General features: G+C 57.2%; 8 protein-coding genes across 8 annotated transcripts; all 8 read right to left on the bottom strand.

The window, feature by feature from the left end:
* Positions 1-1,042: 1,042 nt before the first annotated feature.
* On the bottom strand, positions 1,043-2,668 carry LBRM_20_2240 (conserved hypothetical protein; the record flags this gene model as incomplete). Its single annotated transcript, XM_001564455.1, has 1 exon — positions 1,043-2,668. The coding sequence occupies one exon, from the start codon at positions 2,666-2,668 to the stop codon at positions 1,043-1,045; it is 1,626 nt and encodes a 541-aa protein (XP_001564505.1).
* A 1,025-nt stretch (positions 2,669-3,693) lies between these two features.
* LBRM_20_2230 (NADPH-cytochrome p450 reductase-like protein) lies at positions 3,694-5,568 on the bottom strand (the record flags this gene model as incomplete). The annotated part of the gene is made up of 1 exon (XM_001564454.1): positions 3,694-5,568. The coding sequence occupies one exon, from the start codon at positions 5,566-5,568 to the stop codon at positions 3,694-3,696; it is 1,875 nt and encodes a 624-aa protein (XP_001564504.1).
* A 1,688-nt stretch (positions 5,569-7,256) lies between these two features.
* Positions 7,257-9,974, bottom strand: LBRM_20_2220 (conserved hypothetical protein; the record flags this gene model as incomplete). The annotated part of the gene is made up of 1 exon (XM_001564453.2): positions 7,257-9,974. The coding sequence occupies one exon, from the start codon at positions 9,972-9,974 to the stop codon at positions 7,257-7,259; it is 2,718 nt and encodes a 905-aa protein (XP_001564503.2).
* A 1,957-nt stretch (positions 9,975-11,931) lies between these two features.
* LBRM_20_2210 (conserved hypothetical protein) lies at positions 11,932-13,704 on the bottom strand (the record flags this gene model as incomplete). The annotated part of the gene is made up of 1 exon (XM_001564452.1): positions 11,932-13,704. The coding sequence occupies one exon, from the start codon at positions 13,702-13,704 to the stop codon at positions 11,932-11,934; it is 1,773 nt and encodes a 590-aa protein (XP_001564502.1).
* Positions 13,705-14,138: 434 nt separating this feature from the next.
* Positions 14,139-14,423, bottom strand: LBRM_20_2200 (hypothetical protein, unknown function; the record flags this gene model as incomplete). Its single annotated transcript, XM_001564451.1, has 1 exon — positions 14,139-14,423. One exon carries the CDS (start codon positions 14,421-14,423, stop codon positions 14,139-14,141), a length of 285 nt encoding a protein of 94 aa, XP_001564501.1.
* Positions 14,424-15,631: 1,208 nt separating this feature from the next.
* On the bottom strand, positions 15,632-20,164 carry LBRM_20_2190 (phospholipid-transporting ATPase-like protein; the record flags this gene model as incomplete). The annotated part of the gene is made up of 1 exon (XM_001564450.1): positions 15,632-20,164. The coding sequence occupies one exon, from the start codon at positions 20,162-20,164 to the stop codon at positions 15,632-15,634; it is 4,533 nt and encodes a 1,510-aa protein (XP_001564500.1).
* A 1,211-nt stretch (positions 20,165-21,375) lies between these two features.
* Positions 21,376-23,436, bottom strand: LBRM_20_2180 (putative RNA helicase; the record flags this gene model as incomplete). The annotated part of the gene is made up of 1 exon (XM_001564449.1): positions 21,376-23,436. One exon carries the CDS (start codon positions 23,434-23,436, stop codon positions 21,376-21,378), a length of 2,061 nt encoding a protein of 686 aa, XP_001564499.1.
* Positions 23,437-24,487: 1,051 nt separating this feature from the next.
* LBRM_20_2170 (putative ATP-dependent DNA helicase) lies at positions 24,488-25,936 on the bottom strand (the record flags this gene model as incomplete). The annotated part of the gene is made up of 1 exon (XM_001564448.1): positions 24,488-25,936. One exon carries the CDS (start codon positions 25,934-25,936, stop codon positions 24,488-24,490), a length of 1,449 nt encoding a protein of 482 aa, XP_001564498.1.
* Between the last annotated feature and the right edge of the window lie 994 nt (positions 25,937-26,930).

The raw sequence follows: 26,930 nt of genomic DNA, 5'->3' as shown, positions 1-26,930 counted from the left end.
GAGGAGAAAACAAGAAGGTCGGAGCGCACGCAAAGCGGATGGTAGCGACGCTATGGAGTCTAAGTCTACGTAGGCGAAGGTGAAACAAAAATAAAAAGTGCGCCTCCTCACCGCCGGAAAAGGGGAAAATGGGTGGCACTGAGGAAGGTTGGGAAGAACTCCAAAAGCGGTGTGTGTGTGTGTTGTAACTCGGTAACGAGTAGTGCAGTCAGATACACACAGAGACGCACGGGAAAGGAGTGACGGAGAAAAGAGACGAGGGTGAACGAGTGCAAAGGCGACGAGCTCAGCAGGTATAATGGCGTTAAATGCATAGTGCATGCGAGAGAGAGAGAGCCGTGGACGCAACACGCCGCGAAGATACAACGTAATGAACACAGGGAACAAAATCCGCCTCGATTGGAGAGCGTTTGGGGAGGGGAGGGGGGGGGTAGCACACCTGCCTGGGTGGGTCCTCTGCCCAGGACACTTGATGCCTATTGTGGAAAGAGATAAGAAAGGCGGCGGAAGGAGACGAAGAAGTTTGCCGAGAGAGAGCAAGATAGCGTAGCGCAGGGCAGACAGTGTGGATGGAGAGGTCGCACGCCCGCGCAACGTCAGCGATCACACGTCTGCACTCCATTTCACCGCCGCTCTCCCCCCCTCTCCTCATTGCTGGGACAGCGAAGATGGCGAGAGGAGCAGCATCACTGGGGAAGAGCTGAGGGGGTTCACAAACCAGAAAAGACACCGTTGTGTGTCTCGCTCTCCGTATGGGTGTGGGTGTGTGCTGCTGTTGTCAATCTGAAGCACGAGAGCCACAAGCAAGAAACAAGATGCGGAGGGTCGCGCAGGTCACACAGTGTCCAATACCGCGTTGCATGAGTACCATCCTTCAATCGACCAACACGGTCGCTGTCCGTAAAGATGAGCGTCAAGGGAACACCCATAAGCAAAGGCGCGTCAACAGCAGCAGGCAATCAGGGATGCAAAGCAACACCCCTTCCCCAAAGGCAGCATGCTGTCTGTGGAAATCCTCCTCACGACCGTCATACACCTCACGTCAGCACGTGACAGGCATCCAAATACGCACCGTCGAGTCGGCGCTCATCGTAGCGATGATCGGTTTGCGGGAGCGGCGCACAGCTGCCCCGGTCACACGGTCGCGATGCCCCTCCAGTCGTTCCAGCACCATCGCACTGCCATCATCGGTCACGTCACATACCTGCGCGGTGTTGCCCGGCCCGCCGGTGACGAGTAAATCGCACTCGGTCAGTCGCCGCGGTGGCCGCGCAACGCCCTCCGTCTCGCCATCGTCGAAGAACACCGACATGTCCGGCTTCCCACGGTCTCCCTTCCAGAAACCGGAGCGCATGACGTTGCCGCGTGTCGGCACGCCTGCGAGTACATTCCGCAGCACGTACAGGCTGGCGCCCTCCTTACGGCCGCCACCAGTAAAGGCGCTGAAGTTTCCACGATAAAGCCGCACCATGTTGTCACCCGAAACACACACAAGCCGACATGTGTCATCGTCGCTGTGAAAGTGGGCAATAAAGGAGATGGGCGAGCGCGACGGCTCATTCTCGATTTCTGTGGCGCGGGCGAAGCGGGGTGGGCTGCCGATGCTGGTGGTGCTGCCACTCGCCATAAGGCCTCCGTTTGATCCGAGTGCACTGCTGTCACGCGCAGCTCCATCCTCTATCGCCGTCGTGGGTGTGGTGTCCCCCTCTACAGGGCCATTTGCATCGCTCAAGGACCCCGGTCGCTGCTGTTGCTGCAGCGGCAGTGGCGAAGGCGAAGCTGGCAGGCCGCCACCAGTGCTGCTGTTAGTGGTGCACATGGCCTGATCGGGCCGCCGCATATCCCAGATGGATACAACCCCATTGCTCTGCCCCATCAACAGCTGCTGGGAGGCATCGTCGTAGCTCAGCGAGTTGATGCGGTAGTCATGCTCCTGCACAACGCCCTTCCCGCCGGCACGGACGTCGACAATGGCCGTCTTGTGTCGCGAGTCAGCGCAGGCGAACAGCGACGGTCCTAGCAGAATTGCAGAGAGCACGAAGCCGTGGGCGGTGTACTGGTACAGCACGTCCTTGTTTGTCGTGCCACCATTCACATCCCATAGCCTCACTGTGTTGTCGTACGAAGCGGAGAGCAGGCAGTTGTGGTTCATCCAAGCGACGTCGCTCACTGCCTCCTCATGCGCCGTGGCATCCCACAAGTTTGCTCCGCTTAGGTAGTTTTGGACAATCAGGCGACAGTCCATGCCGCCAGTGGCGATGAGAAGGTCCTCGCTGTCGGAGAAGGCACAGCACTGCACCGCCCTTGTGTGCTCTCGTAACTGCTGACGCATCTGGAATTTCTTGTGGTGATGCTGCGCAGGGGATTTGCCATTCTCCGGCGAGACACCGACTGCGTCATAATCCGCCTTGGTCGTCTCCGCATGTGCCCGCTGCAACGCCTCCGTACGCAACGCGCGGATGTCGATGGGCGTCTCGAGCGACACACCCATAGCCCCCAGCTTGCTCACGGCGATGTCCAGGAGGGTGCTCACCTGGTAGAGCTGTTGTCGCAGGATCGTGTTCTCCATGCGCACCTCAGTGAGCTGCCTTTGTAAGTGGATGCGCTGATGCTGAGCAGCGCTCGCAGCCCCTTGCAGCGCGGCCGAGGAAGCTGAATGGTCAGCCATCTTGCTGCTGTTCGACGGCTACGACAGCACAATCACCCGTTTTGAGGATGAAGGGAAAGGGGAGGACGAGAAAGCGTAAGAGAGAGAGAGAGAGCAGAACCTTTGAAGGGGTGGGTTCACACAGAGCGAAGCCGAAAATGAGTTACGGTAACGTTGAAGGGTCCAAGGCACACAGAGAGAGAGAGAGGCTTGTAGGCGCCGATTCTCACCTCGTTCTCGCCCATGCAGAGCAGCGGATAACCACACCAGTCGCCGAAAACAAACCGAAGTAAAAAGGAGAAAAAAAAGCGCACAGAATACTCTGCTCAGAGAACGCGCGTGGTACTCCTTGAGTGCGGCGTATCTCCTTTAAGGCCGATTGCGCTTGCACAGGTGCGTGGACCGGGAAGAAGATTACTGTGCTTGATCTTGTGTTTTCCTGTCGACACAGCGTGCCGTGGGGCGCAAGATCAGCGCCACCTCGACGCACAGAAAGGCTACACGCGCGTGGAAGGGGGAAGAAAACGAATAGGCGAGTAACGCTATGCGCCAAGCACGACTCGAGCGATAAGAGAAGGGTGAGCACGAGATCCGGAAGAACACGGCGCAACAGAGGACGAGGCAAGGGGCAAATTGTAGCGCACGTGTGCATGCCAAGCAAAGAACGGTGCACTGTAAACAGTCGTTTTGCCAAGGAACAACAACAGGTATAACATAGCCGACGACTTTGAAGAATATGCAACCCGTGAAATGACCCTCCTCCACCACACCACCACGCCCAGCCCACGGTGTTTTAGTTGAGATTCTCCTCAGTCGCGCAGGTGCAGATGTGGGCAGAGAATAAAGCACAGAGCCGCGCACGAATACACACCCACGTTGCCCCACACTTCGCCTCACTGTGCCGCTGCTTTCAGTACCTTCACGACTTCAATCCGCTCGCGGCGGCGCTGAGGTGAAGGTGGTGGTGATGGTGGTGGTGAATGACGCGTAGTCGAAGTCGAACAGCTCCGCTTAAGGAGCAAGACAAGAAACGCGCATCTTGATGCCTACACCGACCACGAATCAACCTGATAGCGACCCACGCGGCCAAGTCTCCTAACGTACGCTGCCGCGCCGGCCTCGCCATGCACCTCCGCCACGGTTGCCTCGACAATACGCTCTAGAGTGTGCTGCACATCCTTCGGCATCTGCTTCGCATTTCCGCACACATACACCACGCCAGGCGGGACACCGGCGCCATCGGGTTGCAGAAAGGACGACGTCAGTCTTGCGTGCTGGCCGAGTTTGTGCTGCACGTAAACCTTCTTGTCGGTGTCTCGCGAGAAGGCTGGGATGACTAAGAGGGTGGGCAGTGCGCCAATCTCCTTCAGCGCCACCCACTCCTCGCGGTACAGGTAATCCTCGGCTTCATGGCGGCATCCAAAGACGAGCACCACCGGCACGTCCTTCCAGCCCTGCGCGGAAAGACCGGCGACCTGACGCAGAACACTGCGAACTGGTGCAACGCCCGTCCCCGTCGCGACGCAGAGCAGCGGCGTCGGTGCAGCCGGAAGTGCAAGAGAACCCTGCCAAACAGAGCACGTCAGCTGTGTCCCTGGGGTCGCCCTCACCAGGTAGGAGCTGCAGAGCCCCGTGCGGTGGCGCTTCAGTGGCGTGTGCCAGTCCAGTAGCCCCACACAGAGGTCATAGCGGTTTGCGCCGTCCATCGCTGGCGCGGAGGCGACGGAGAAGTAGCGCGGCAGCATTGGCGTTGTGAAGGACAAGACCAGCTCTAGAGATGGGTGAAGGTCCTTGAAGTCATGCAGCACCTCGCACACGTTACGCTTCTCACGGTGCGCATACTGAAGGTAGTCGTCCACGTTGGACGGGTTTGCCAGCTCGTAGAGGCGCTCCTGCACATCGCGTGCGTCCTCGCCTACCCCAGTCACTTCATGTGCGAGCATCCACAAGAATTCTTGGGTCACCACGGCATCAAGATCAAAGTAGTGACGAAGTAACGACCGTAGCGAGAGAGGCCGCCCAAAGAAGGGACGGGTGGGCTGACGGACAAGTCCATGCGAAGCGTCTGGGGTCACCACCACCGTCTCTGCACCGTCTCGCTGCAATAGGTGCAGCAGTTCCTCTACGGATTCTTCACGATTGGGGCAGTAGATGCCCAGCGCATCGCCGACATCGTACGCTGAGGCGGCCGTGCTGCTAGAGTTCCTGCGCAGCTCCAGGTGATGAACCACCTGCTCGCACGCAGCAGATGTGAGGCGCCTGTTTGACACCACCTCGCAGGGGAACACATGGTCGGCAAAATATGGTAGTGACGCAGCAGTGACGTCAGTGGAAGAGGACGGCGCGCCAACAGTGACCTCGTCGCTCGTTGAGGCAGGTGCAATACTGAAAAGAGGAAAGAAAGGAAGGTCCTCCTGCGGATAAGCTGACACACCTGCGGCGGCAACGTACTTGCCTGGCCTCTCAAGCGCCTTCCATAGCTCCGCGAGCCAGGGCTGCAAGGTTTCCTCTATGCCTTTCGCGTCGCTCTCATCTCCCAGCCCGCGCATCACAATTGGTGTGCCGCCCAGCTGCTGGAGACGGTTGTGCACCATCTTGGCCATCTGGTTGAACTTGAGGTACAGCGAGTCGCCAAGGCCGAAGATGGCGTACTGCAGGCCCTCCATGCAACCAGCCGCAGTGGGCTGTAGTAGCGACGCCCACGACCGGCGAAATGTGTTGGGAGCATCACCTTGATTCGCGTTCGAGCAGATAAGAAGAACAGGTCCGCCTGTGTGTCGCCACTCAGCGATGGGCACGTCATCGGCAGGCAGGCACGAGACGCACTCAAACCCTTCGCGAAGTGCCAGTCGAGCGACGCGCAGCGCTAGCCGCTCGGCGTTGCCAGTCTGCGTTCCGTACAGAATCGTAAGCTGCGTCATGGGACGCAAAAAAAGAGTGAGCAATAGAGGAAAAAAAAAAACACTATAGTAGCGGTCGTGATCGCTGCTGGTTGTAAGCAGCCTGAGATACCTATCACGCCGACCGTTTACTAGTTGCCACAGCCCACATGCGTAACGCCAGCTAAGAATCGAGGGAACGGGGGCGTAACCGACGTACATTCCACGGGTGAGAGCGAGGTGGAAAGTAGGAGCGCAGAGCGGATATAGCCGAAGTGGACAGAGGGGGGGGGGGTAATATGGCGCCGTCAATGAAAAGAAAAACACGGTGTACAGAGGTATTCCTCATCACACGGCACGTGCGCCGCCGATGACAGAGCGAAGGCAGCGTATACGCACATGCACCACGCTTGTCAGTGTATGCCATCGCCTATACAAAAATCCTCTAAGGGCAGAGCGAAAGCGCTTGAGCTGAAGTGCGGTCTCCCTGTTCAACACGCACGGCTCTTTTTGTTTTCTTTTTTCATTGCCCATTTCCCCTGACCATTCTTAAGGAGCCTCATGGGGCGGTTGATGAGGCGCTCCAGCGATTTTTGCGGGCAACGTGTCCATTTCACCACGAACGAGAAAATAGACACACGCACACACACACACACACACACAACCACAGCTCACCCTATGCCTCTGTGTGGCACCACAGCGATGTCAAGGCACGGGACCCCACGCAACACCGTTGGGTGACGTTGAGCCCATCTCGATGCCACTGCACACAGCGCAAACCAGGCCCACGCTCACGCTCATCATCACAACAGCACAAACAGAAAAAGCAAGAGGTGAGTGCGCCTATTCTTTGCTGTATCGGCGGCACAATGCGTAGTGTGCTGGTACAAGCGTCATCATGTCCGTACGCCTCTTCCGCACAGCGCCAGCCCAGGCCTGTCCACCGGCACCCAGAGTCCGCACAGCCGCGCCCGGGAGGGCAAGCCGCAAGTTCCCGTCTTACGCGCAGAGCGGGTACTCGACGCTGATACCAAGCACTGAGGCGTCCTCCATGTCATCAGAGGTGCGGGAAGGAAAAAGAGCATGAAAGGTGGGGAGAGGATTGAAGAGGGGAAAAATTCATACCGTCAAACACTAAGATACAGAGGAGGGCACACGAAGCACACACAAAAAGGCGGTACAGCACACGTAGCGCAGATGAAACGCAGTGCAAAGCAAACTGAGGTCTTGGACTGAGGGTAAGAGGGGAGACACATGGACAATTCTGTGTGTGTCTGTGTGCGGCGCATGCATTCCACTCATCGGGGGCGGCGCCGGGGACCAAGTGAACTAAAAGCTGTAAGACGCGCGCGTACGAAGAGCAGCGCTACCGCTACAGAGGACGAGGAGTGGAGGAGCGAAACAGATGCACGCGCAAACAACAAAGAAAAGAGAAGAACGAGAGAGAGAGAGAGACACTCGGGCACTGCGGCAGTAGATATAGCGACAGCAGCATCGACAGACAAGTCCGCCAGCGAGGGGGGGATGAGATGGCAACACGCTGCAAACCACAAAAGGAGGTGCCCAGACACAACAGCAGAACCAGAACAGGGTGACAGCGGTGCGGCATTTGTAATGAAAGTTGCGCACACGCCACCACCTCGCGGATTTGTGAAACACAAAAAAGGGGGAGAGCGCCGACCGCGGCAGAAAAAAAAATGCGTTGTAGCAAAGACGCGGCCACGACAAAGCTAAGAACTCGGGGCCAATAGACGGGACAGTTCGTGGAGCAGCGTTGTGTTACTAACTAGCTTCGACTGCAGCTCGCGGTTCCCGCTGTAGTACTGCGCCACAAAGACAGACAGTTTTCGATTTGCCTCTGTCAGAGTTGAGAAGAGGGCACTCACCACAAGCGTGGACAGCTCATCGCACTGCCGCTGCTGGACTGCAGTGGCGGCAGTTGTACCACCAGCGCTACCATTGCTGACAGATCGGCCCAGAGACTGCTGCACTGCCTTTCTCACCACCTCAGCGATCGCTGTGGCTTGAGAGTGCCACTGCGAGTGGAGCTGCACGGCGACCTGCAGTACGGAGCTTTCGCCCAGCTCTGCAGGCAGCGTGGAGGGCGGGGTGGGCGGGGCTCGCTGCGGAGCTGCTGGCGTCGCATTTGGGCAGCACTCAGTGGATGCTGATGAGCCAGCAGAGTCGAAGAAACCCGTGCCAAGCACCCTCGTCGCTTCGTCAATAAGCACGAGAAGGGACTTCCACGGTAACTCTCCGTTCTCCTGCTCGGCGCGCACCCAGCCCTGAATGGCATTTTGAAGTTGGCTCTCCAGGTACTGGGCATGATACGAAATGCCCCTGGCAGCGGTACCACCGCCACCCCCCGGAGCCTCTGTGGGTGACGCTGCCAGCTCCTCCGATTTGTCAGCGTCGAAGTGCAACCGCCTGCCGTTCGCGCTGCGGTGGTTCGCTCCAGGAGAAGCAGGGGTAGACGCACTTGGCGTCCCTGATATACTGTCGCCGCTGAGCGACATCAACTCCCGCCACGTCGCCAGCACCGTGTACACATTTGTGCAAGCAAACACCTGCTGGGCCAGCGGACTCGCGTGACGGCGCTTCAGCTGGTCGACCAACGTCATCATATGCCCAAGGCAGTTCTTCACAAACGTGGCAACGAATGGGTCGAAGACCCCTTCATTTCCACCGATAAACACGGAGGAGCGCAGGGTCGCGGTGTTCAGATACTCCAGCTGACCCAGCACACCACAGACACGGTAGACAAGCGGGTGCGGCCCCAACGTCGCGCAGTACGGCTTGTTGCCGAGGATGCCTGCCCAGCCGCTGTCCTTGGCGGGGGCGCGGTGGAGAGAAGAAAGCCTCAATGTCGGCAAGAAGGCCAAGGCGAGCTCATCATTCTCTAAGGCCGTCCGCAGCGAGTTGCGCAGCACCGTCTTCGACATCTCCAGCACGCCACTCAGTAACAGGAGCGGGATGGGATCCAGGGAAGTGCAGAGGTGCTGCTTCACCGACTCCAAGACCCGCAGCGCCGCCAGCACCTCGGTGCGCTCCATCACGAGGGACAGGTTGTCAATGATGGAGGTCTCTACGTTGCTTACTGCGCGGCCCAGCACTGCGCGGGCAATCCGCTCCGCACTCGTGAAGTCCTCGCCACCCTCGACGTCGCCAGCTACGCAGAAAAAGTTGCCGATAAAGCGGCACTCGGACTCGCATGTGTTCACCAGCGCCTGGAAGCAGCGAATAAACTGCCACGTCCAGCTGTTGCACTCATCCAGCTGTGCTGCCACGGTGTCGCCAACATGCAGCTTGCCGTGCCGCACAGCAAGTGCGTTTACCGCCTTCACAGAATCGGCAAAGGTAGCTGCGCGCAAGAGGCGAAGCGACTCAGTCTTCGAGGTGACCGCACCATTGGACATGAGGCCGGTGAAGCCGCGCATGTGCTGCGACACGCTCCGCTCGCGACGTGCCAATGTGCGACCAGGAAAGTTCACAGTGGCGGGGTTTACCTGGTTGCCGGGCGGGGCGCCGACGTCTCGGTTGCTCGCTATGTCCCGCGCTTCCTCTGCCGACACTAGTGGCTCGAGCGGGTCAGCGTGCACCGCCGACACCTCAGAGAACTGCGCAATCAAGAGGAGAAACTGCTTCACGTACGACTGGGACATGTACCGCATGTACAGCTTCGTCACCTCTATCGCAACCTGTGGGTTGTAGAACTGAAGGAAGCGAAACGCGAATTGCGCGCTCTCCTCAAGCGACTTCTGCCCGTCGACGGTGCGCGACGGGTCCTCGGCGAGGGTAAGAATCTTCTTGGTAAGAAAGCGCTGAAGTTTATCACCCGCTTTGTACGCAGCGGCCGTCAACTTGGGCCGGATTTCGTTGTCCACGGCAGAGAACTGAAGGGCCTTGTTGCCGGAGAGAAACTCCAGCCGGCGATTCAGCTCGCGCAAGTTGGCCAGATAATTCTCGTCCACACTTTTGTTCGAAATGACATCGCAGAAGGAATCGCACTTCTGGAGGGCGCTGTAAACCTCGTTGATCTTTTTGCTTACCTGGCGCCGGCTGTTCACTTTCCGCACCAACCCGTCCGCCTGCTGCTGCATGTGGACAATATCATCTGCGTTGCCCTCGAGCTTGCGCTGAAAGGTCAGAATCTCCTCCTCGAAGTCAACTATGTGCCGCTCGCATGCGCTGAATTCATGATAGAGTTGCGCAATCTGGTCAGCCCGGCTGACGTGGGCCTGGATGAACTCGTCTTGTAAGCTACGCAGCTGCTCGTCATGCAGCCTCAACGCACTCTCCAGATCCTGACCACGTCGCAGGTACTGCGCCAGGGTGGTGGCCTGCGAGTCATCCTCGTCGCTGTTGACAGCGGCAAGAAGCTCGTCGATTTCCTCGAGCCGGAACAGGACCAGCTCAGCAGTTTCAGTCTCGCTGCCACCGCCACTCATTAGCGATGGACTCCTACGCGGCAGAGGCAACAAAGAAAAACAATATAAAGGACTCTCTGATGGAGTCTCTGACTGTTGGCAATCGTGCCAGGTGCATTGCAGTGGGTCTCCGTTTCTTCGGTGGAAGAAAAGGCACACAGGCTTCTCATCAACACACCTGATGCCTCTTCGTATATAGTTTCCGTCGGTCAAGTAGAAATCCATAGTTCAAGAAGAGACCAAAATCAAGGCCAACCATAGAGAAATGTGAGGTAGAAGATCACTGCACCCTGCCGCGATCTCATCTTCTTGCAGCCATGCAAGAAAAATCGACACACTTTTGCGCGCATCCGCACTCTCCGTTGCGGCGCGGCACAGCGAACAACAACACATGCATACGTTGCTTTCTTTCGCTGCCTCGAGAGATGTAAAGGCCTGTGTGCAGCCAAGCTAGCTATGTAAGGCTCACAATAGTCTGCGTTCCCTCCGATTTTTCTTTATTGCTGCCTCTAGCCTAATGCTGCTGCTTCGCCTTGTGTTGTTTGTTTGTTTGGAGAACAATCGAACCCCTTATGGCAGAGGAATACACCCCAGTGTATGGTTATCATGGTCCAGTGCCCTCACTGTGCGTGGGGAGAGGGGGAGCCAAGCCGCCCCTACCCCCGCCAATACCGAACAAATCGCCGCGGTGGCCGGGTCCAGCACCTACAACGCCTGGGAGAGCCAGAGTGGTGCATCGTTACGGATGCCGACAGTGAAGTTCTGGATGGCGTTGCATCGAAGCGACCCGCAACAGCGAAACACGCACCCGCTACCCATGTGATGAACGGAGCGTCAGTGTGACTCGAAAGTATCCCACCTGGTCCTCGCTGCTCACTGGTATAGGAAGCCTGCGTGTCACCTCGAGGGGGATGAGCCACGTGGTGGCCGGCCCAACAGGAGCTGCTGTGAGGCAACCTCCGGAGCAGGGGGGGGGGGGAGGTGGAGCTTAGGGGCAGAGGCCATGCTGAGGTGCCTGAGTCGGCGCACTGCTGTACCGCGCGTCAGCGGCTGCTTTGCACCAGGCAATGAGTCGGCGACAGATTGGGCAGATAAAGTGGTGTTTGACTCATGCGCCACGCCAGAGAACGGAGACGTTGGAACACGTAAAAAGATAATGAGACTTAGCAGCTTTACTATTCACTTGATACGCTCACAAACGGAGCGACTCACACCCTACGCAAGCGCACACAGCTGCGTACTTTACCACACCCTCGCCTCACTCCATCCAATTCTCCCCTCATTATTCCACGCTCTCGTGTACACGTGCGCAACAATACGTGCGACAGAGTCGGGCAGAACAAGAAAGAGACGAACGAGCAAAGAAAGGAGAGCGCCAGGGGGAGTAAAATTGAAAAGATGTAAGCCGTACACCATCAGAAGTCAATTCTGGCTTCTTGTCGTGCTCATCTCGTTTCTGCCCTCTTTCTTATCCAACACACCGCGACTTCTCTACACCCTCGCCGCCCACCTCCAGCTACTTGTTATTAGGCACAGTTCCCTTCTCCCCCTCCTCCTCCTCCTCCTTTTACTATCCCCTTCTCGTAATGGGGAATTTCACATTCAATGTCGATCGAGGATGGGCGAGCGTCATTCGTGGTGAATGCGAGTAGGAAAGACCGCTGTGGTTTAGGACAGAGTAAGGAGAAGAAGAAAAAAAAAACACTGAAAGGCTGCGGCACTGCATTGAAGAAGAGGAAGGCAAAGACGATGACGGCGACGGCACAGCGAAATGTGCTTATATGTATGTGCAAACTCACATAGGCGAACAGTGAGATGGACACACGTGGTGCATGCATACATGCGCAGAGTAGAAGACAAGAACTCGAGAGGCAAAGGGGAAGAAAAAAGGGAGCATTGACGCTTGTGCGACCGTGTGAAGATGGAGAAGGCCTAGCAGAAGTCAGTGTGCCAACTCGAATGGATTTACTGTTTGCTCCTAGATGGAATCCAGGGACGCTCGGTGATTCATATTCGCTGCTGACGAGGTGGTCCTCGAGGTGTCGCTCACAGGATTGTTGCAAATGAGCAGCATCTCAACGTAGGCCTCCCGCGTGATCTGCATGACCGTCGAGTCCTGAACAACACGGCAGCTAAACGTGGGAACAAACAGGTCAGACGACAGTGCATCGGTCGCCAGCAGTGACCAGCTGCCCATCTCCAGCGCAATCGGCTCTTTTCCCGCAAAAACTTCAACACGACCCGATACGACGAGGGTGAACACGGACGACGGTACACCCTCACGATAAAGCCACACGTTCTGCTTGTCGTCGTCCGCCATGCCACGTGAGTCCTTTGGTGCCCGGACGCGGTACACAGTGGTGCACTCCTCCATGCCCTGCATCAGCGCCGAAACATCCTCCATTCTGAGCTCGGACAGAGACTCGCAGAGAAAGAGAGCAGCAGCACGCAGCTCGTTGTGGTTAAGGTGGACGCGCCGCGAACACTTGGATGTGAGGCCGACCTGCCGCTTTGACAGACTAGAGGCATTGGCAAGTGCTGTGTGCTGAATTTGATGTGGGCCAATGTCGTACTCATCAAAGATCTCGCTGTGGATGAGCTCCTCGATGATGTCCTCCATGGTCACAAGACCCTTCACCTCGTAGTACGGGTCTCCGTAGGGACGCTGCTGCACCTCTTGTACGAGGGCAATGTGCGACTTCCCCGTCTGGAAGTACCTCAGCATCGAGATCAACTTTGTTTCAGAGGCCACAACGTGGCAGCGGCGGTTGTAGAACTTCACCAGCAAAAGCACCTTCGTGTTCTCTTGCGGATTGGCCATGAGCAAGTCCTTTGCGAACAGCACGCCAATGACGTTGTTCTTTGTGGTTTGGTACACCGGGATTCGGCTGTGGCCGTGGTCGGAGATGAGTTGAATCGTCTCCTCGTTCAGCCGCTCATTTGCCTCTAACATCAGCATATCGCTCACCGGCGTCATCACCTCCATCACCGTCTTCTCATGCAGCTCCATGGCGCCAACCATCAAATCGACCTCGCCAGCGCCGATGCCGGACTCGGCGCTGCGGGCGGCATGCATGAACATGAGCTTCTTCAGTTCGTTGCGCTCGTAAATCTGACCAGGGTCCTTGCCAATGAACTTGTCAAGAATCATGCTCAGCGGCTTGCAGACAGGCCAGAAGATGAACACGAAGAACTTCACGAGCGGTGCCGACTTGGAGCCGACCTGCAGCGCGTGCGCTGACATGAGGGCTTGCGGAATCACCTCGCCACCGAATGTTGTCAGCGCGGTAGAGATTACCGTAGCCACCCAGCCGTGGATGTGCGAGTCGGTGATCTGCGCGATGAGAGTGTTCACCATGACGTTGCCCAAAATAAGGGTGCATAGGAGCTGGTTACCGAGGTGGCGGATAGGCAAAATCTTCTGTGCGTACGTCTTGTCCGGCTCGGAGCCGCTGTCCGCAATAATCTCGAGCGAAAGGGTGTCGAGGCCGAGCAACGCCAGCGTCAGGCCAGCAAAGAGGGCGGCAAACAGCAAGAGGACGGAGTCGACAACAATGAGCGACACCCAGCCAGAGGCGCCAAGGCTCTCGTCTGGCTTCCCCGCCGGCACCACGTCCTCACTATCGTTCGTGGGAATCCTTTGTGCGCTCCCCACCGCCGCGTGTGCTACGATGAGGACAAGAATGAGCTGAAGCAGGGACAGCACCACAGCGGCGCGACGGCCAGACGTGATCGGGAGTTTGAGTCGCATTCTGTCTAGACTAGATGAGAACAACAACACCGCAGCATGCAGTCACAGGAAGGGAAGATGAGAAGAAAAGGAGAGGAGGTTGTGACAAGAGTTAAGAAGAAACACAAGAAATCAAAAAAAGCACTGACGTATGCAGTATCCGTGGAGGTGATGGTAAAAAAATCGTCGGTGATAGGCAAGTGATGGCGTGTAAACACCGGAGAGGAGGAGAAGCGAGAAAGCAGGGAGAAAGAGGAACAGAGAAACCGTACTTCTAAGAGGGGACCGGTAAGCCTGCAACGGCGACGCCAATTGTGAGTAGAAATACGTCCCTCCGCTCGATCCTGGGGGGGGGGGGGGGGGGGGGGAGGAGGGCGGCATGCATCCTCCGTAGCGTCGGCACCACAACGCCTTAATCCTCTCCCGCCCCCTCTCGCCACCAGATCGCGGCGGGTTCAAAACGTAGAAGCGAGGCCGCCTCGTCGTTTCACGTCCTGTTCACTCCTCAAGATGATGGCAAACATATCGGGAAGGGTGCGAATTGAGTAACGACATGCACAATGAAGTGCGCGCACACGCAGACATGCCAAACCCCAGGACAGAAGAACACAGGCAAAGAAAGAGAGAGAGAGACAGCACCCAGAACAGCAAGAATACAACAGACAAAAAAAATTCAAAAGGAAAAAAAAAAAGAAAATAGTCAGCAGCGGTGGCAGCGGCGCGAAGGATTCAAGAGGCATGAAAAATGCCTCGAGGGAGGGAGGTGGGGTCAAGGAGCGGCACTGGGCGACAATCGTTGCAGCATCCAGCGCGCCGACTGTGGCGCACGGCGGTGACTGTAAGGCCTCAACAGGGGAATGGGTTGCGCCCAATGCTTTACCCAGCAAGGATGCTCGTTGATCTTTGGTTTCCGTGCCGCACTCGTCTCCGCACGTTGGGGCAGAGAGAATACGTGATAGAATCAACGCAAAAAAAAAAAAGAAGAAATAATATAAACGGCAGGGAGTCAGCGCATAATAGGCGCCACACGCCAAGTTAGGCGCTGCTCGCCGTGGAGCAGACGCATTCATCACCGCATCGGGGAGTGATGAAGCTCTTGTTGCACCATCTGGCGCGCACTTCACGTCGTCTGACTTCTGAACAGTACATGGTCACCACACAGACTGCCTGTGGGACGCTGCAAACAAGCTCGCCCGACTCACGAACATGGGGCACCGCGGGCGCACGAAGGGAGAGCGAAAGGACGCACAACGTGTCCCTTGGTCGCCATCTCGGGTAGTCGTATTGACTCGGCTGTCTTGCGCCGCTATGTCCTTCTCCGTCGGTGATCTAGGCAACTCTGAACGGTGCGAGGGAGCAAGAGCAAACCACCACCACCACACGAATATCGAATGGCGAAGATGCAGGAAAGGCTAGAGAGGGTGAGGCGATATCGAGAATGAGAAAAAGCGCCTGGACGCGCCAAGCTACACGCGCGCACGTGCACGCCTATAGGCATACAACGAGTGGAGAGCGCAACATCCAGAGTACCCTGCCCTCCCTCCTTCTGCCCCTCCACGCCACCCTTCACGCACACGCGTGTACAGCTACAGACCAGCAAGGATTGTATATGAAGGCATGCAAAGGAGAGGAACGACGTTCCGCTTCGCTTTGCATTCACCGTGGACTCAACAATGATACGATAGCACGACCTCCACTCCTGTCAGGAGAGACGCACATGCGTGTCTGTTCTGTTTCCCTCCGCTAGGGGGGAAGAATGTCGCAACAAGAAGGAAAATCAAGGAGAGACAGAGACCTGTGTAGCACCAAGGCCACATACGTGCACCCCAGTCCCCCTTTGTCAATCAGAAGGGGGCAAACGCTGTATTCGCGCAAACGACGACGGTAGTTGCGGCTCGGCTTCGAGGACGAGTGGACATGGCACATTAATCCTGATCAGCGAGTGTATCTACGTCTCTCCGGCTCTCTTCCACACATGAGAGGAACGAATTCGTCTCGTTACAGATATCAGCGAGGCCTCCGCTTCCCCATCCTCATCTTCCGAGATCGTAAAGGTCTGCCGCGGAGGCGGGGAGCAGCGCAGTGCGTGGTAGAGCGAAACCGACTTCCAAAACTGCGAAGGATTGTCCTCCTGAAAGAAGGTGCGGAGAGCGCGGACTGGCGTGCTGCTGTGCCACACACGCCTCTGCCGCAAATGCGCCAGCAGAAGCCGCTCCAGCTGCAGGGCATCGGGGAACCAGAGAGCCTTTGGTATGGCGTAGATGGCGAGCGAGACACACACGGCGGTAAGTAAGCCGAAGTATACTAAGTAAAAGGATGGACTCGTGAGTAGTACCGAGAAGGTCCTATTCGACAAGGCCGGAAGGCGTGCGTAGAGCCAGAAGCTGAGGAAGCACGTCCAGATAGAGAAGAGAAAGCAGAACCAGTGCGCAATCGTGATAGAGTGCGACTCGGTCAACACTGTGTACGTGTGCGCCGTCACGACGGCAATGTACGGCGCGTAAAAGTCGCCGCCGCGGTCGAGTACCCATCCATTCGCCATAATCGCCCCCGTGCCGTGCTGAAGCGCAACGGACAAGTAGTACACCATACTGCCGTGTAGAAGCGCCCGGGCTACGTAGCCGTAGAAGGTAGTGGCGTTCAAGTACCGGCAGCGTTGGGACATGGTGTAGAGCTTCGGGGTGGAGCATAAGAGCCAGTGCGAGAGAGGCATGTCCATCACACACAAAAATGTCACGGGGACAGTGGGGATGGCATTGTACAAGGTGAGGCTAAGTGAGTCCCAGTAGGACACGCCAGAGAAGTCGGTGGACACGTTGAAGAGCACCTGCACCCACGCAATGAGCACCGTCTTCCAGAAGCTCTGTTGCACAATCATGGCTGTGCGTTGATAGGCGGTGTGCCCATGCACGAGGATCAACTTCGACAAGAAGCGAAACTGGCCGATCGCAAAGTCGGACGCGAGCTTCGCCTGGCTACCCTCCCGCCCTTTCACGCCGACGCCAACGTGCGCCGCCTGCAGCATGGGGACGTCGTTGCCGCCGTCCCCGATTGCAAGCGTGATGTGGCCAGAGCGCCGCACAAGATTCACCATGTACGACTTGAGAGAAGGAGTGGTGCGGCTACACACGACTGTGTTCGCCTGCAACAGGCACATCTGGAAGAGACGCACCGTCGCACTCTGACCATGTGAGATGACATCCTCCTTCTCCAGCAGCCGGAGCGTCTCGCCAGACAGCACAACGCAGTAGCGGCGCTTTAGTCCGCAGGTGTTGGGAAGAGAGGAGATTGTGAAGGCAGAGCCGAAGTACATGCCAGGTTGCCGACACGCTGCACCGCACACCCTTGGCGCCATGTCTCTGACTCTCGGGCTTACTGGGCCATAGTGAGCCTGAATGGCGCTTCGCAGCTGCGTGGCGAGCGGGTGGTCAACCGGGCGGATGCACTCGTATGTCGCTGGCTGCGTGAACTCGTGCACAAAATCCTCGAGTCCAGAGCTCTCCCAGAAGAAGCGGCGGCACCACCCGCGCACCCTCTCCCAGCGTGTCACCACTGTCATCTCCGCCGCGGACTTCGCCTGGTCCATAGGCTCCATTACTTCGGAGAGCTTCGCTGAAACGTAGGCCAAGTGCCCCGTCGGGGTAAGCAGATTTTCGCTCGACGGTGTGAGCGTGACGACGTGGTCGGCAGTCGCCAGCAGCCCACACGCAACCGCCGTCTGCTTCGCCGTCTCTGTTTTGTCACCCGTCAGCATCCACACCCGTATATTGGCATGGCGAAGCTGAACGAGAGTCTGTGGCACTCCCTCCTGCAGCTCGTCCTTCACTGCCGTAATGCCACAGTAGGTGAAGTCGCGCTCGAGTCGAGCGTAGATGTGCTGCAGCTCCGCCTCGCGAGTTGCAGTGGCGGCAAAGCTTTCCTTTACTGCGGTAAAGTGGTGAAGGGCCTCCCTCACCTGTTCTTCCGTCAAGATACGGTACCCGTACACGAGCGTGCGCAGCCCTTCGCGCGAGAAGCGCGCGAGGCGATTCATGATTTCCTTGAGGTGAGAGCTGCTGTGAGTGTCGGTGCAGCGCGGCAGCACCTTCTCGTCAGCGCCCTTGATCAGTAGCACATAGTTCATGGATGGATCAGCGTTACTCTCGCCAGCGATGTCGGCGGAGTCGTTCAGCTTTGCTTCTGGGTTCATCACTGCCACAGCGGGATAGCGCAGCAATACGCTCATCATGCCGCGGTCGGAGCTGAAGGGCAGCGTGAGCACCACCTCCACCTCGAGGGACGCCCCTGCCTCGTCCCAAAGTCCCACCGACCCATGGGTGCGGCTGCGATGGCGCAGATAGAAGCCGCACTGCTCGGCGCCCTCAACGAGGGCCACCTCATCTGGTGATGAAGACATCCAGCGGCTCGAGAAGGACATGCTCGCGTTTGTGCTGACCCCACTGCTACGGGTGCCAAGCCGAGGTGACAGTGTTTGCTCGATCGTATTGCAGAAGATCATCGTGAGCATGAGGTAGTAGTCCTCCTGCTGGCCGCGTGCCATCCTTGCCTTGATGACTTTGCCCACCTCAGCTAGGGGGTGGTGCAGGTCCGACCCGATGGTGCCCTCGGTGCGCGCGAAGACGGCGTCGTTGACAAGGGCCAAGGCATGGAAGGTCATGGTGTTTGTCGTGAGGGTGCCCGTCTTGTCAGAAAAGACGTATTCGACCTGCCCCAGCTCTTCGGCCAAAGCTGAGTTGTTTACCGAGACAGATTCATCCTCGGCGCGCATGTCGTCATCCCAGCGGATGACGTAGCTGACATACACCTTAGAGATCTCGACCATCACCTTGAAGGAGAGTGGCACCATCGGCGACAGCATCATCAGGTACCGCAGCGATAGGAGGGGAAAGCACTCTCTGAACTTGATCGGGTCCACCGAGTCGCCAAGGTACCAGAGCGGGGCGTGAGCCTTAGGACGCCAGTAGGAAATAACGGCACAGGTTAACACTAGGATGAACTGAACCAGGAAGACGATCATCGTCAGGTAGTTGAAGCGAAGGTCAATCGTTGCACACTTCGTCAGCCGCACGTTACGCGTCATGCTCATCTTTGTCTCGCAACCAGTGAAGACGACAAAGGCAATGGTAAAATGCGTGTTGCCAATGCGGCTTGACGAGTACACAACGTTATCGATGCAAACGGAAAGAGTCTTCTCGGGGCCGTCAAAGCAGTTCGGCGCGTCTGCCTTCACCTCACCTGAGGGCTGGCGCAGGGGAGCGCTCGCCTGCGACAGGTCAACTGACTCAAGAAAGCCACTGTGCTCGTAGGCGATACACGGAGAAGAGGCTTCGATCGGTGACTCCGGCGTACGCGTCGCGCGAAGGCGGAAAGGGAGTGGTGACATCATAGGTGCAGGAGGAGGGCACGGGAATGCGTCGCCCATGACTGCCTTGTCCGCACATGGCGAGTCCGAAGATATCCGCAGCGCTGCTGAAGCAGGAAAGGGGTCGTAACGACAGCTTTGCAACGCCTCTAGTGCCGCGCCTCCTGTTCTGACCGCATCACCAGCAGAGCTACCTGGGCCTAAAGCCAGCGGCTGAATCTTCCCCCAGGTCTGCGATGAGCTGCGCGGTGCACGCACCTTGGCGGTCCCGTGGTATGAGTGCAGCTGCGCATTCGGACCCTCCGAGTGCAGCACCAGACGAGAGCATAAGGCGTAGCGGAGGCAGTGCAACTTGTGATCCTCGGTTGTTTCACAGCAGCACTTCCCCTCCCATATCGGCCCCTGTGCGGACTTTCCCATCGCCTTTGCTGCCGAGGCGCCAACGCCGGCTACGTCGCTGCCAGGCGCTGTTGTAGACTCGGAGGTGGGTCTACAACAGCGGGACATCGATGGTGCTGGTGAGGCGGCGGTCTGAGAGTACTTGAACATGTGATGCAAGATCGCGAAGCGCTGCTTTGAGCCGGTCTCACCGTCGAGGGACTCGGTCGTAATGTACGCGCTGCCGTCATCGTGCGAGGTCAGCAGAATCACCACATCACTCGGTACAACCTCAAAGGGATGCAGAATGAGCACGTCGCCGACGCGGATGTTTGCACTCACCACCTCTTCCAGTTCGAGTGTGCCGGACCGCACGCGCTGGTAGACGCGCTCATTCACCTCGGCATCCTGCCGATGGCGGCGCAGATCATCGATGCCCTCCTTCATGGCGTTAACGAGGAATGCGACGGTGATGGGGAAGATCGTTGTGAGAGGGCTGACCGGCGCCACAGAGGGAATGAACTGCAGCACCGCGACTAGCAGGAAGTAGATATTGATGGGGCGATGAAACTGCTCCCACAGATTTAGCGGAAGGAACGTGAAGAGGTTGTACCGGGAGCTGTACATCCGGTTGTCGCAGAAGTCGGTGCGGCCGCGCGGGTCATTGAGCTGGATAGTGCGCTCTTGACAAGAGTGGTCCTTCGCCGACTTGGCAAAAAGCTGTCGCACCCGTGCCCGCATTTCCGACGTTCGCTCTTCTACCAAAGAAAGAAGAAATTAAACAAAGGAAGAGGTCGATGAGATGAGGAAAGGAAGAGTGAGAGCACAGGTCTGCGTAACGTACGGAGTTTGTAAGCGTGGAGGGGTCGAGGCAACACCACCGCTTCGTGGGTAAAAAGAGCAGGGAAAGAGGTCCTGAAACAGATCCAAGTTCAATGAGCGAAAGGCAAAGAGAGATGATAATGATTGGTCGAAAGGGGGAGAGGAAAGTACAGAGCAGAATAAAGAGACACAAAATAACAAACCTTGAAGGGTTCTGCGAGAGATGTATGGGGGAGACCAGAAGCGCACCAACCATTTTACCGCTGCAAGTCCCGCTACGGGAGCGAAAGATGGGCGGCAAAGACAGAGGCGGGCGCCGTGTGGTAGTGCGTTGGTGTGGAGAAACGAAGCAACACACACCATCAACGCAAACGAAAACGAAAAATAAAGCAAAGAAGGGATGGGCTACTACGACAACTCTTAAAGTATTGTCGCTGGGTGGCTTACTGACACGGGTAGATATACACCCACTCACTCACTCAAACGCAAGTGGAACACAAGGGAAAACGGCAGTGAGGCAGGGGGCCAAGAGAGGGGGGCAAAGGCAAAGGTGGCCAAGGTAGGGGAGTGACACAGACAGCGCCTGCGTGCGTATACTAGCCACTGGGTGCGATCTAGTCCACGCCTGTTGGCTGCTCCGGTGTCTGTGATTTGACAATCAAGTTCATCAGGGAGCAGAGACGATAATGCCGCAGAGTTGTAATGGGAAGACGAAGGCACACACCGGCTGTGAGCGCCGCGCAAGCGCACCAAACCGCGTGTCTACAGGGCAAAAGGTACGCACCGAAGATCCACTTCACAAACCGGCTCATTTGCTCTTAGCACACGTCTATTCGCTTGTCCCCGCCTCCGCAACTGCTCGCTGCTGTTGCAGCGGGGTTTGGGGGGTTACGATGGTGTACACGCTTGTGAGTAAGAGAAAATGTGTTGCGTAGTGCTGATGACGGCGCAAATGGGAAAGAGGCAAATTCCACAGCCCAGCGGGAACGTGTGCAGAGCGTATCATGGTCCTCCTCCTCAGTCTTGCTCACCTCGATCAAAAGGGGGGCAACCTCACATATTCACAGCCTCACTTGTTGCCACGACGAAGACAGAAGAGAGGCGAGCACAGCACACCTCGAGTTCCAACCTCACGCAGACCCGTTCAGTCGTGCCAAGGCAGCGGCGATGGACGCCTTCAGCTCAAGCCCTCTCTCCCGCTCCACAAAAGTCTTGCCGAAACGCCAGGACAACCAGCAGTACATCTCTGCTCGTCGAAAACACCGTTCGAGCTCGGTAGCCAGTTCTCTCGCAGAGCGTTGCTGCAACCTCCGGTGCTGCGGTGTCTCTCCCTCCTCACACGGATCCCCTCGCTCAACCTGCTTCATAAGCTCCGCGCACCAAACGTCGAACCGCAATGTCACTGGTTTCCCCGCTGCGTGGTCGGTGGCGTAGGCCACAATCAGCTGCAGCGACGCCGCGCTGGTATCGCTCAGCGGAAGATAACAGAACAGAATGCGATCTGCCAAGGAAAGATCGCGCACCGGCTCGAGAAGCTCGGCCAGCCGCAGCAGAGAGCGATGAATGTCACAGGGAAAAAAGTGCTCCGACGCCGTGCACGAGGCAGCGAACCTCGACATGAGCTCGAAAAACGATCCGCCATTTGAATCTAGAGTTGCCTTACTCGCCTTACGCGCCTTGGCAGCATCCAGCTCGACAAAGAGCTGAAGAACGTCACCTGTGGGTAACAACCCCGCCTTTCCGAGCGGCGCCAGCTGTGCAGACATAGCGGCGCTAAACTTTGTCATGTCGCGCTCGTGCAGTACGGTGCAGCGGCCCACGGCATGCTGCCGAGTGAGGCCAAAACGACCGGAGCGCCCTGCAATTTGCTGAACAGTCGCGTCAGGCAGTTCGATCATGCCGTTGCCGTCGAACTTGCGCAGTGTGGTGAAAACGATGCGTTCGATGTTCATGTTAAGACCAAAGGCGATGGCGTCGGTGGAAACAAGAACGTGTTTTGTGGGCATCGCCGCTTCCGGCGATGACACACGAGATTGAGAGCTTCGCGGCGACGTGGTAGTGGGGCTTGCTGCGTTGTCTCTCGCGTTGGCGACGCAGGTGGAGGAGGCGCTTATGTACTCGGCGACGCCATGATTGAAGCGTGCAGCCTCAGCCTCTCGCACTTGGAATGGCATGACGCCGTAGATAGCGGAGCTCGTCACGCCAGGAAGACGATTTAGCTTGTCCCGCAGGTCGAGCACTTCCTTCTTGGAGAAGCAGACGAAGCAGTCGCCGTTCTCCACCGTTTCCGGCTGCAGCCTAGAGCAAAGACTCGGGAACACCGCCAGCGGCACAAGACGTTTGTGCTCCACTAGTAACAAGCTCTTCCGCTCGTGGGTTGCGTAGAGCAGCTTCTGAATGAGCGGCAATGCCCGAGCCTCTCCGCATAGGTGAATCTCGCGCGCGGGCAGGCCAAGAAGTGCGCGTGTCCATGCCCAGCCGCGGTCGCGATCCGCCATCATCTGAATCTCGTCCACGACTCCAACGTCCACCTGCACGTCCACCGGCGCCATCTCTACCGTGCATGAAACGTGCTCCGCGGCTCCGTCAAAGACGCGCTCGTCACCAATGAGCAGGTCGCACGGCACGCGTTCCTTTACGCGGTACCATACCTGCGTCGCCAGCGCCTTGAGAGGAGCGCAGTAGACGCCGCTGCGTGCCCGTACCAACGCCTCTAGCGCAGCGTGCGTCTTGCCGCTGTTAGTGGGGCCGTAGTGGAAGATAAAGCGGCGGCGCATGAGACGCGCCTGTGGGTACCAGTCCCATGGAGCGTGCATTGCAACCTTGGTTGGCGCCTTGCGCACCGTATGCCACTGCGCGAAGCGGACAAGCAAAAGGTCCATCTGCCTTGACAGGTGTGAAGAGGCGTTTTGGAAGGCGGTGGCCCACGCCTCGTCGCGCCAGACGCCGGGATCCTTTTCGAACTCTTCAAGCAAGCGGAGGGCGTTTTCGTGCGACGGCTCGTGTATCGCCTGACGTAGAGCCTCCCGCGCTGTGCCGCTACGGTAGATGGCATCGCAGGCAATGTGCAGTTGATGCTGCCGCGCAGACGTCGAAGGCGATGGAAGAGCCCCACTAATAAAACGAAGACACGCAGGCGACACGAGTGGCCGCGAGGCGCCAATAGCGGCAACTGGCCGTCGCCAAACCATCGCGTAGAGGCCACCACAACACATCAATAGAAACACCGATGCAATGGACCTGTGAGTGCCTCACAGAGCGTTCGTGAGCTGCCAGCCACACGTGGCTGAGTGAGCGTTTGCCTGCAGCTGCCTGTCCACAGCTGCCATCGACACACACACACACACGCACACACACACACACACAAACGAGAAATAATGCACTTCAGGTCCAGAATATGACGGGGAACACACGGAAAGAGCCTCAGGAGGCCACAGTCAAACAAACACAGTTGAAGGGGGAGAAAAGAGTGCAACATGTAGGAGCAAAGAAGCTTGTCTACGCATACAGAAACCCCTGAAGGGAGAGTAGGCCCAAGGACACAGGAAGAGCCCCGTGTAGGCGAGAGGACCCGAAAAGTGAGGCGCCGAAGCACGCTCATGCGTGAATGATCACCTTCACAACAGGAGAACATGCAGAGGGTGAGGGTCAGGAAGAGAGGGAGAACAGCAGCAGCGAAGCAAATATGATGAGCACGCCACAACAACCACCACCATTCTACTTCCCTCCTCCTCCAAAATGCCTCCTTGAGGAGAAAACCTGCCCTCCTCCTCGCTCGCTTCACGCCCCTCACGCCTCGTCTTCCCCAAGGCACATCAAATGAAGGGGGTACATCCCTCGCATATAGCCTAGCAACCACACGCACTCGGGCTCGTCAGGACTGTCCTTCTTTCTTAGCATCCATCTTTCTCAGGCTGTGCGTTGTGTTATGGGGAGTCGTTACAGACACACCCGACAAGTCAGAAAAGGAAATACATATAAATGGCGTTACAGGGTGTTCATACGCAAGCTAGAGGGCGAGAGTGAGAAGGGGCAAGAGCAAGTGAGTGCGAACCTCGTGCATGCCATGTAGACACCTGAGGCGTTCCCAGGTAAACAAAGAGGAAGCAGCGCCAGGGAAGCGAAAACACAAAAAGGAGCGGCGGCGTCATCACGACTGCGTCTCCCTTAGCTGCTTCTCAGCCCCTTCGCGGCTGCCACCTTCTTCTTGAGCGCCAGCACACACGCACACACACACACGACTTACCGCACTCTCTCCTCGGTGCCGCGGTCCTCCTCGTCGTCCCCTACGCGCGGACGAGTCGAGTTTTCCACGTGCGCATCCTCCTCGCCAAAAAGAAAGTCCTTCTCGTGATCCTGCAGCAGCTCCACACTGCGGCGGAGGTCGATGAAGAGAAGGTATACCTTCTTAATGTCATTCACCGAGACTGTCGACGACTTGCGCTTCTGCGCGACCATGTTCGCTGTCGTGATGAGCTGCAGCACGTAGCGCAGCGACGTCTTCTGGCCGAGAGTCGTCAGAAGAGCAAAGGCGTCCTCTGTCAGCTCCACATCCTCCTCCTCGCACCGAATGTTAATAATCTTAGCGAGCTCCTCCTGCGAATAGGGGTTTGTCGTGATAATCATCATGCGATCCAGCAGATCAATCGGGATGCCGTGCGGCGACTTGTACTGGGTACCACGGATCCGCGAAATGCCACGATTCGACGCGACGATCACCACCGGCGCCAACGGGCTTTCCAGGGCACGGTTCAACCACGAGAAGCACTCGATATCGAGCATGTGCACCTCGTCGATGAAGAGCACACCGGGAACAATCTCACCCTTACCCTCCTCCCGCCACTCAGCGACACGCTGATCAATCTGCTCGCGCACCTCGGGCTTGATCTCACCGGTGTCACCGGCAAAGAGAGCGAGGAATCCCTGCTGGCGAGAGTTGATCACGTCCACCTCGTGCAACGTCACGGTGTGCACCACCTCCTTGCGCTTTGACAACTCCCCCTCCGGTGTCTGCACGAAGCGCGTGTTCGCGGACATGGCATCAAAATCCTTGCTATGCACAAAACTGCGGCCTAGCTTGTTGATGCGACCGGTGGCCTTGTCGATCGTGATGACATCGCCCACTTGGACCCTCTCCTTCTGCAAGCTCTCAATCATCTTCTGCCCCAGGTCAAAGGTAGACTCCATGTCGGACGTCTTAAGCACCAGCTGGCCGGTGCGCTGGTGGGCCTCGGCGGGATTCGTGGAGGGGCGATCAATGGTCACCTCCACTACCTCTCCCTCGATCATCTCCGTCTCTTCCTTGATGTGCACGCCGATGCTGCGACGGAACGCCTGCGTCAGTGCTTCTGTCTTGGACATCTCCAGAGAAAAGATCTCGCTACCAGCGATCATGGTGAAAGGCGTCTCGGGGCCAAGAGACTGCGCCATGGCCATCGCAATGGCCGTCTTGCCAGACCCCGGCCCGCCAGCCAGCAACACACATCGACCGGCGATCTTTCCCTTCTTCACCATCTGCACAACCACGCCAGCCGCGCGCCGGGCCTCCATCTGACCCACCATACCCTGACTTGAAACGCGTGCCTCGAGCGTGTCATCGAGGCCGAGGCCGCGAATGTGGGAGTGTGTGCCAACACGCTCCACTCGGGTGAGGTCGCGAGCCTCCGCAGTGCGAATGGGGCCCTCCGCCATTGAGAACTACGTAACAAGTACTACGCCGTGCTAAGAGAACGGGAAAAAGGAACCGACGCTTATCGCGCACATAAAATGTTCGAAGCCGTCTTGACCGTACTCGAACAACCCAATCCACAAAAACTTCCGCCTAACCGAGCAACAAAGAGAAAAGCGTCCGTGTAGCACGAGTTGGCGTGTTCGTGGAGGGATAAAAGAGAGAGCGTGCACTGCGTCTCGGGGGTGATGGGGTGGAGAGGAGGCAAGAGAGAAACAAGTGAAGAGTATTCTCCTTGAGTACGACAGGAATGAGATGCAAAATAACGAATATATATATATATATATATATATATATCAGACGTGTATTTGATAGTGATGGGGAGGAAAATACGCACAGAAGGTCTCTCTATTGCGTTGTGCCTATTTGGGTTGGTGTGTGTTTGGGTGTAAGTAGATGCAAGCGCTGAGCAACGGCGACTGGTATCTACAGACGCACTACTTCAGCGTCACCGCAGATTCTCTCTTCTGACGAAGTGAGCAATTATGGTGTCACTCAAGTAGTAGCTGTTCGCGTGCGTGGCTAAGCGTCATTCAGTGGTGACAAATGATGCTAGTATGCGCACACGCGAATGCACAAGTGGACAGCGTAGAGAGAAAGAAGGTAAAAGGCAAAAGGAACAAGGAAAAAGAAAATAGTGAACCAGGTAAAGAGGCACAACAGCTGCAACACCTATTGGCGTCGGTGTGAAAACAAACGGAAAAAAAAAAAACATAAGAGCTTCAGGGAGGGAGGGATAGTAGGAAGCTCGCCCCTTCGAGTTGGTGAGAAGTAGTGAGGAGCCAGCGAAGCAAGTCCTTCATCTATCCCTACGGCCTGGTTTAGTAAATCAGAGAAAAGAGAAAACACGGTTCCCCTTTTCTGGCGAACTCTGCCTCGCCGTGCACATCATACTAAAATTTTGTTCTCCACTGCAACGTAGCCTTCTACCACCAAGAAGTCTACAACTAGGCGTAC

This window comes from Leishmania braziliensis, assembly GCF_000002845.2.
Source record: "Leishmania braziliensis MHOM/BR/75/M2904 contig, possible fusion of chromosomes 20 and 34".
In the NCBI taxonomy this organism is placed as follows: domain Eukaryota; phylum Euglenozoa; class Kinetoplastea; order Trypanosomatida; family Trypanosomatidae; genus Leishmania; species Leishmania braziliensis.
Note: the sequence above shows the minus strand (reverse complement) of the source record. Positions and strands in the feature narration are given on the sequence as shown.